The 9,885-nt window shown below is 40.3% G+C and overlaps 1 protein-coding gene across 8 annotated transcripts in view; it reads left to right on the forward strand.

Moving 5' to 3' along the window:
• Rhot1 (ras homolog family member T1) overlaps positions 1-7,991 on the forward strand; it is a 79,566-nt gene extending 71,575 nt beyond the window's left edge. For 6 of the 8 annotated variants that reach the window (XM_048366462.1, XM_048366466.1, XM_048366464.1 and 3 more), the window contains one exon: positions 7,872-7,991. In XM_048366462.1, the coding sequence (XP_048222419.1) occupies positions 7,872-7,989 (118 nt within the window). In that variant the 3' untranslated portion in view covers positions 7,990-7,991. Of the gene's footprint in view, positions 1-6,322; positions 6,467-7,871 lie in introns of all 8 variants that reach the window. The other 2 variants (XM_048366468.1, XM_048366469.1) reach the window with 1 other exon arrangement.
• Positions 7,992-9,885: the final 1,894 nt, after the last annotated feature.

Here is a 9,885-nt window from a genome sequence, read left to right on the forward strand (position 1 = left end):
CAAAGTGTGAACATAGAGACCAACCTAGTGGAACTGAGAAAGCATCTGGCCAAGATGGCACCCCATAGCCCCCTGCAGAACCATTTCAGGCTGAGCAGCAGCCCTAAGCCCAAGCCTACCAGATTCAGAAGGTGCTCCAAGAACCTGCACGAACAAGTTCACATCCAGATACAGGCAAACCAGAGCCTCCATCTCCAGAACCTGGAGCAGCCGGAGCGGCTGTGGGTACTGGAAAAGAAGGCCGAGGAATGGGATCAGCATAACAAGGAGCGACAGAAGATCCTTGAAATGATGGAGAGGGGACACAAGACCACCATACTCATCACAGCCAAGAGCTGAAAGACCAGCTGGCCCAGCTGCAGGATGCCTTCCACAGGCTGAGCAGTGAGGAGAAGGAGCTCACCGGCATCCTGCACTTGGAGCAGAACATGAACAAACATCTGCAGGAGAAGCTGGTTCATTGAGAGGAGAGTTAGAAGAATGAAAAGAGCTACAGGAGCAGCATGACCAGTCCCTGGCCCAGCTGCAGAAACTCAGGGCCACCTGTGAACAGCACAGGGCCTCCAATCAGCAGCTGATCTCAGAGAAGGAGGCCCTGCAACCGCACCTGCTAAGGCAGAGCCAGTGCTGAAGCAGCAGGATCAGGAGCAGGTGCAGACCAAGTTGGGGGACCAGACAGTGCCTCAAAAGTTACAGGACACACTGAAGTGCCTAGGAGCAACAAGGCATGAGAATGAGCAGCTATGGGCCCAGCTGAGCTTCCTGGCTTTCCCTAGGGAAGATAGAGTGACCAAAGAAGAAGAGAAGGCGTGAGGAGGCCACTCCCCGTTGTGGCTGTCCCAGAGAATGTAGACAACCCACAAACTATATGGGAATTTTACCTTATAGCGCTATCAGTTGCTAAGTCAAAAAAGATGAAACTCAGCCGACAACTGCAGGAGCAGCAGGTCCACTTCAGGTGCCTGACCAACCTGGCAGTCCAGTGTCAGATAAAGCTGGAGTACCAGGGCCAGGCCCCTTTCCCTAAACCATGTCCCTAGAACCATGACATGTCTGGGGACAAGAACCAGGACACACAGGTGCCCAAGAAGAAGCTAAAAATCTGCTTCATCCATGACCTGCTCAACAAGGCAGCCTATCAGTGTCAAGTAGATAAACTTCAATATCGATACAGCCAGCTGTTAGAACACAGCACTGCCATTGAAGGGTCCATAGTTTTGTTTTTTTTTATAAACAGATGGAAGTCCTGGATGAGCTGTATCAGGAGAAAGACCAGTTTGTCAACGGCTGTTGCAGGAGAAGAGGGATAAGAAGCTGCTGTTGCACATTGCAGGTGAAGGCACTGAGTGCCAGAACAAGATGCTGGCATCCACACAGACCCCTGCTGCTGAGACCAACTCAGACCTCATGGGCCCCACAAAGATGGAAGTTATGGAGGAGCAGCAAGGTTTTGGAGAGGTGCAGCTTGACAAAGTGGAGCATGCCTAAGAAGAGGCTGGGGTGCTTTGCCCCCTGGACAGCCCCACCACAGAAAAAGGTCATGCCACTGCTGCCTAATGTCCAACACCTCCAAGAGCTGGCAGGCTCGGGCAATAAGCGCTCCTTCCCTTTCCTCTCCTGACTGATACAAATGAAGAGTTTAAGATAATTGCTATCTAAAGACCTGCCAGCCACACCTAGAGAAATGGGCTCCTGTCCTCTTGCATGTACTTTGAGGCATGGCAGCTGAGTCACATTCTCTCCAGCCTAGTTATAATGGGGGATAAGAAGGGGTAACTAGAGGCTAGAGAGGGCAGAGGCTGCTGGGAGGTGGCCCACACTCTAGGAACATAGAATAATTCAGGGAAGGGACCCATGGAATGGTTATTACAAAGAGTAAATTCTTTACAAAAGATGGCGAGTGATAGCATACTTTTCTATTAGGAGACAAGTAACTGAAAATGTTTTCTTTTTTTTTTTTTGCCAGTCCTGGGGCTTGGACTCAAGGCCTGAGCACTGTCCCTGGCTTCTTTTTGCTCAAGGCTAGCACTCTGCCACTTGAGCCACAGCACCACTTCTGGCCATTTTCTGTAAATATGGTCCTGGGGAATTGAACCCAGGGCCTCATGTATAGGAGACAAGTACTCTTTGCCACTAGGCCATATCCCCAGCCCTGCTTTTCTATTAGTATATTTTATTGGTGATGTTATTTTATAAATTAGACACTAGCATACCCATATTTTCTGATATATTTTAATAGTGACTTATAGAATACTCATAATTCTTTAGATTTTTCTTAAAATTTAACTAGTTTTCTTTTATCCCAGCAATTCTTTTTGTTGGTGGTGGTGGTTGTGAGGCTTGAATTCTGGGCCTGGGCACTGTCTCTGAGCTTGTCAGCTCAAGGCTAGTGCTCTACACTTGAGCCACAGCACCACTTCGTCTTTAGATTTTTTTTTAGGAAAAATTATTGTTATTTCCTCAAATGAGTTATTTCATTATTTTTAACACATGTTGCTGCAATCATGCATTTAAAAAAAATCATGCTCTGGAACCAGGTGCTGGTGGCTCATGCCTTTAATCCTAGCTACTCAGGAGGCTGAGATCTAAGATCACAATTCAAAACCAGCATGGGCAGGAAAGTCCATGAGACTCTTATCTCCAAATAACTACCAAAGAGCCAGAAGTAGAACTGTGGCTCAAGTGGTAGAATGCTAGCTTTGAGAACAAAACCTCAAGGCTGGAAATGTGACTTCGTGGTAGAGTGCTTGCCTAGCATGCCTGAAGCCCTAAGTTCGATTCCTCAGTACCACATAAACAGAAAAAGCAGGAAGTCGTGCTGTGGCTTGAGTGATAGAGTGCTAGCCTTGAGCAAAAAGAAGATCAGGGACAGAGCCCAGGCCCCAGGACTGGCAAAAAAAAAAAAAAAAAAGGACAGAGAAAGAAAGAGAGAGGTGTGGGAGAGAGAGAAAGAGAACAAAACCTCAAGGACAGTGCTCAGGCCCTGAATTCAAGCCCCAGCACCTTACAAGGGAGGGTAGGAATATACATGTATATCTATCTATATGTAGGAACTGAAATCTTTACTGGTTTATTGTATATAATAATAAAAGGGTATAACAAATTACTATATATATATAACATTTACACATATATATGCTAATAAAGATTTTAGTTCATGTTTTTACATTCACTAGAAATTGCTAAGTAAATAAAAAGCTTTTTTGTATGTGCATGTACCCGTCTTAGGCCTTGTACTCAGGGCTTGGGTGCTGTCCCTGAGCTTTGTGCTCAAGGTTAACACTACCACTTGAGCTAGAGATCCACTTTGGCTTGCTCCCTCCTTCCCCCCCCCCTCTTTTTTTTTTGTTTTTGCTGGGTAATGGTGCTAAGAATCTCGTGGACTTTGCTGTCTGGCCTGACTTCTAACCATAATTCTCAGACCTTAGCCTCCTGAGTAGCTAGGGTTACATTTTTTTCACTGGCTCCAGCAAAAGGCATTTTAATATCACCTCCGAGTTTTGTGCTTTCTTTATGATATTCAGTACCAGAGCACGTGAGAATTTTGGTGACTCTGTTTATGACATGTGTGACTATGTGCACAAATAGTTCTTCATTTAATTTTTTTTCCTCTCCTGGTAACAGAATCTTGCTACACAGGTCAGCCTTGCCTGGAACTCTCTAATTTATTTCCCTGCTTAATTCACTATTCTTCTGCCTCAGCCTCCTAAGTGCTGAAGCTTTTCCTTCAATCCTCTTTCTGCCTGAATTTTGAGGCATTTTTCTCTCCGCATTATTTTTTGAAGTTTTTTTTCTTATTATAAAGGTGATGTCCAGAGGGGTTAGAGTTACATAAGTCAGGTAATGAGTACATTTCTTTTTGAACAGTGTTGCCCCCTTTCTGCATTGTTAAAAAGCACCTTTAACAATAGCTAAGTCCAGACATGTTAATTGGCTCTCACCTGTGTTGAAATACTGGCTATTTTGATTAATTACCTCAGATAAGGAGAATCTGTGATTTTCCCCCATTTGTATTTGCCGTTCATTACATTACAAGTAATGTACAATGCAATGTAAACTTAAAAAGGAAAACTGTGCAAGAAGATAGTATTCTTTATCCTATGGTGGTATTTTAAGGCAGTTATTTTGAAAGAATTATGTTTTTGAACATGGACGGATTATTTCTGCTTGGGTTTAGAGATGAACTATGTTCGTATTTTACCTGTTCTGTTTGAGACCTAAAACAAGTCAGTTTTTTATACTAATGGAATAAATTTAAAATCGTACTGTTATGCCAGGCGCTGGTGGAACACTCCTGTAATCCTAGCTACTCAAGAGGCTGAAATGTAAGAATTGGGGTTCAAAGCCAGTTCAGGCAGGAAAGGTAGTGATACTCTTATCTCCAGTTAACCACCTGAAAACTTGAAATGGAGCTGTGACTCAAAGCGGTAGAGTGCTAGTCCTGAGCAAAAATCCCAGGGACAGCGCCTAGGCCTGAGTTCAAGACCCATAACCAACACAATAAAGAAATAAGTAAACAAAATAACATAAAATCATACTGTGTTCTAGGTGGTAGTAGTTAGTAAGCCATGACAAGCAACAGCCATTGCTTTCTTTTTTACAAAGAGAGCCCAGTAGTGCAGGTTCTATATACTTGTGGTAAAGGTGTAAAATAGTTCCTTAAGAAGCTTTGCATGTCAAGAAGTATTTTACACAATTTCCATAATGTATTTTATGAGTTATTAGTTACCTCAGTTTTTAAGCTAGTTGTGTGTGTGTGTGTGTGTGTGTGTGTGTGTGCGCGCACGCACGCGCACACAACTCTCCAGTACTGAGCTTGAACTCAGCACCTTCCCTTCTTGCTTGGCTTTTTCACCAAGACATATATGCCCACTTCTGGCTTTTTGCTGCTTAATTAGTGATAAGAATCCCTCAGACTTTTCTTTCTAGGCTGGCTACAATCCTTGGATCACAGCCTCCTGAGTAGAAGCCAGCTATATCTTGATAATGTGTCTGTACTATTTCTTAGATGTAAATATTTAACTCACTTTTGCCTCTGAAAGCTGTACTATTGTTTGGGGAAAATAATTACCACCTTGAGGTGCAGAAGAAAACCAAACAATAAATGTGTCAGAGTATATTATTTCACAAATACCATTATACCATTTCACAAATGGTAGTACTTAAAATATAGCAAAAGGAAAAATCAGGAATGGTGGCACACATCTATAATCCTCGCACTGGATAGACTGAAGCAGGAGGATCAAAAGTTTGAGGCCAGATTGTGCTTCAAGCTAGAGTATCTCAAAAACAAAACAAAATATAACCTTAACAAAGGGAGCTGTGTGAAACAGACATCCATTTTTGAAGAGTATGTCATGTGAATATTGGCTAGCTTTTATGTTAATTCTTCTCTTCCCATAAGTTAAAGAATGTGAAAATTGGAAACACAAATCCTCTTATCCGTGAAGGTAATTAACAAAGCTGTAGTCAAAGCTTTAATATTCTTTAAATCTGTGCTTTCTTTCTAAATTTGGACAAGCTTGAGCATGTACAGGGTAGAAAAACTATAGACTCACTTTATTTGTTTGTTTGTTTGTTTTTGCCAGTCCTGGGCCTTAGACTCAGGGCCTGAACACTGTCCCTGGCTTCTTTTTGCTCAAAGCTAGCACTCTGCCACTGGAGCCACAGCACCACCTGTGGCCATTTTCTATATATGTGGTGCTGGGGAATTAAATCCAGGGTTTCATGTATATGAGGCAAACTCTCTTGCCACGAGGCCATATTCCCAGCCCCTAGACTCACTTTAAATTCTCCCATATTGGGATAAAAGCTTGGTTATTCTTATCACAGATCCTTAGTAGTTGGAGTTTGGGATGTTGGAGTCAATTTTTCCCAGATGCCTGTCTGTTGTTTTTAATAGTCTGAAATTACAAACATCTATAAACTTCATAGCTAATAGTTACTAACCTCATTTCAAATGAATACCATGGTTATCAGGTGTTGTCAGATGCTGTTAGTATCTGTTGGCATTGTTTTCAAGGATTTTTCCCAGTGTTTCACATATACCAAGATTAGGCTTAGCAGGATATATAGGGAATATATTGCTAGGTAGCAATTTTACGTTTTCTTGTCTGTTGTGTGCATGTTGAAGCAAATATATTGTAGATGTTTTTCTAAAGCCTGGCAATTTTCTGTAGAGTACATTGTTTAGTGGAATGTAGAAAATATGGAGGTGGCAATTATCTCTGTTATATATGGGATACTTAATTGAGAGAGATTATCTGAGTCCCCTTTCATGAGCTCTGCTGTGAACTGCAAACTGTGTGCATATGTATGAAAGGTTAAGAGCCCGGGTAGCTGAGTGGGGTGCCATGCTGTTAGCCGACGACGAAGGCAGTATTACTCACCAGGTGCACGCCGTCAGCTCTGTAGAAGATTCCATCTTCATGGGGTCATCTCATGGTCCACTTTTGCTTGAAGCCAGGTAACAGTTCCCATAACCACTGGTTGGCCTTGCTGGAACTTTTCCAACTAGAAAAACCAAAAACCTAAATACTGTCTTCCCTAACTTAAGTAAATACTGCCTTTTGGAAGAACTAACTTGCAAGGTAGAATGTACCTGTGTCATCACGTTGCTTTGTAAAATAGACAATGTAAGAAGTGACTTTTTAATATAGAAACTGGTGATGGTTAGAAATAGGTGTGTTATGTGTTGTTTGGCAGTGGTAATAAGCATGGAGCACCAGCTTATAGACTTGTTTATAGGAATATGCTGATTATTATTTTGTGGTGACTAATCATTATGTGACTATTAACTGAGACAAAGTAGTTTTGTGCAATTTGAAATCACAAGCTCTTGAAATCTCTCAAATCTCTCTTTTGCATATGTCTTAGTCTTTTAATATCTGACTTCTGCTTCAAATCTGTCTAACTCAGTTGTAAAATCACCTAAACTAGACAGTCTCACTAAGCTCTTAATTCAAGAAGTTTTTTTATATCACTTGTGTTCACTAATTAAGACTTAATGACACTTGGAAATAAAATGTTCCAGCCTTTGCTGTAAAGCTTTATCCTCTTTATAGAAAGCTGTCATACTTGAGACTCTTGAGGGTGCTTATCAGTGTTTTCATTGAGCATGTTCACAAACTCAGTTTGTGGTATAGGCTGCCCTTGTTCTTGTCATGTATAATGCAGCTTTTGTGTCATTACCTTTCAGTTCATCATGTTACATTATGTCCTCCTTTGTTTGATGCCATTATCACTGCCTGTATAACTAACATCAGGGTTTCAGTTCTTGTTTTGTTTTTTCTTTTTCTCTAATTAGCAGTAACCAAACTAATGCAGTCTGATAAATCTTCCCCTGTTGGTTTTTTGGGGGAAGGGGTTTTATGGGACTCGGTGTTACCACAGTTGACTTTAGTCTTTGATCTCTAAAAAGTATTACCACTTGTCACTTAACTGCTTACAAAGTAGCTTTTGATTTCTGGGGACAGAAGATTGTACCTTAGTTACATTCCATTAGTATAACCCTCTAACACTCAAAATTGGAAGAACCCTGCCTTAATCTTCATTTTGAAGGACTGTGGTGTAACCAAGCTATGGGTTGATTTTTCTAATTTCATTTTCCATGTGAAGTAAGTGTATAAAATTTTAGATATCAACTCTCAAGTAGTAGCTAATTGCAAAAACATGTCTTTAATGTTTATATGATGTTGTTTTCCTAAGACAATGGTGTCTAAGCAGTATTACAGGGCTATATTGATAAATGTTTTTGGTAAGCATTATTGTATGCAATTAGCCTGACAAGTGTGCTAATACTTTCATATAATTGGTATAAGGTCTTGCTACTAATCATGTTTTTAAATATTAATTATGTTTTCTGACTACAGGCACGTGACACAAGCTGACCTCAAGAGCTCCACATTTTGGCTTCGAGCAAGTTTTGGTGCTACTGTTTTTGCAGTTTTGGGCTTTGCTATGTACAGAGCATTATTGAAACAGCGATGATCTAAAAATCAAAAAGTACCGGCCTACCAAAAAATACTTTTATGTACATTATGAATGCTTTAAATTCTGCTAGAAATGTTGAGATATTTATACATGCAGAGTTACTTTATTAATATTTGTAATTCATGCATAAGAGTATTTTAATGATAGTAATAACTGCAGTATTGGCTAGTATATGGAAAGAAAACAGCTTAATAGCCGAACTAAACTGGCTAAATTTCAGAGGCCAAAAGGGAATATATTTGTAAATAATGTACATATGCAGGCAAAATAAGGTCTCCCAAACTGAGTTCTAGAAATGATGTTTCTAGACATTTCTACATGGTATTGTTAGTGCTCACTTGGCTCACTCTTCTAGGTTTAAGACAGCCCGGAGATTGTATTTACTCGTGGATCACTTATTTATTTCACACTTATCAGAAATATCCTTTGGGTTCTGAAAGTACATGAGGCACAATTTGCTGTTTTCTTTGTTTTTGAGAACTCATCTGAACCAATATCAGCTTACCAACCTCAGTTTGTTTCATTCACTTATGGTAGGCCAACATTGAAGTCTAGAGAGTCGTATAGCTGAGTGTGCAGCTCCCTTTAAGGAAGAAATAAAGTAAGAACAATTAGCTGAGGCATTATCTCCATGATTATGTTGCTTCCTTTATCAGTATATGGAATTTTATACCCCTTCAATCAAATTTAAAAAAAACCAATTTGTATATTATCAATGTTTTTAGTTTAAATAAACAAGTCATCCTTCCTACTGCCGAATTTCCTCCCAGAGTATAAATCCTTCTCTAATGGCTATGTCTGTTGTAGTATATTGCAGTAGCTGCATGTGTCATGAAGTGTTCTATATCTGGCTAGGATAACCTAGAGGCAGCACTTTTTTAAATGGTAAAATAAATCTAATGAATATAAACTCTCACGATAAACCTATTTTTTCCATCATTGACCTTTTCAAGTATTTAAATAAATAACTGCTGTGTACTGTGATCTTGAGTTTTTTGTCTTATAGAGTAAATATTTGTGCCCAAATGTGAGTCAAGGCCTCTGGCTTCTGCCTTTCTTAGTTTGGAAATTATTTTTATACAAGAAGATAATGCTCCATAGGAAAAGTCCAGTATGATTTATATATCTTAAGAGGAAATGCATATTGTTTCCCCCATATATATATCACGTAGTTCCTGCTATGATTTACAGGTTTATTTTCTCCTGTAACATGATTTTTTTTCCCCTGTGTTCTGGAGAACATTTTCTCACAAGTACATTTCTCACAAGATCACACTTCTTAAACTATTAGTAGCAACATAACTTCCTAACTAGAAGCTAGTATCTACTTGTATATTTCTCCTTCCCCCCTCCTCTCCTTCCCTTCTTCCCTCCCTTCCTCCTCTCTAGCCCCATTTTCATTCTAAATCTGAGGGAAAGGGCTGGGGATGTGGCCTAGTGGCAAGAGTGCCTGCCTCATATACATGAGGCCCTGGGTTTGATTCCCCAGCACCACATATACAGAAATTGGCCAGAAGTGGCGCTGTGGCTCAAGTGGCAGAGTGCTAGCCTTGAGCAAAAAGGAACCAGGGACAAGTGCTCAGGCCCTGAGTCCAAGCCCCAGGACTGGCAAAAAAAACAAATAAATAAAAATAAATAAATCTGAGGGAAAGGGAAAAGTAAGCAAAACTCTAATGATACTTAATTTTTATTATTTTCTGAAAATTTCTCATATACTAAATAAATTTGTGTCAGTTGCACAGCTCTCAGTGACACTTATTCCTACCTTTTTTTTGCTGTTTTGGTTGAAATTGTTTTAAACAAATATGACTTGGAGCTGCTGTGTTTCTAAGAAACTGAGAAAAGAGGGGCTGGGAATGTGGCCTAGTGGTAGAGTGCTTGCCTAGCAAGCAT

Source organism: Perognathus longimembris, chromosome 17, assembly GCF_023159225.1.
Source record: "Perognathus longimembris pacificus isolate PPM17 chromosome 17, ASM2315922v1, whole genome shotgun sequence".
Taxonomy (NCBI): Eukaryota; Metazoa; Chordata; class Mammalia; order Rodentia; family Heteromyidae; genus Perognathus; species Perognathus longimembris.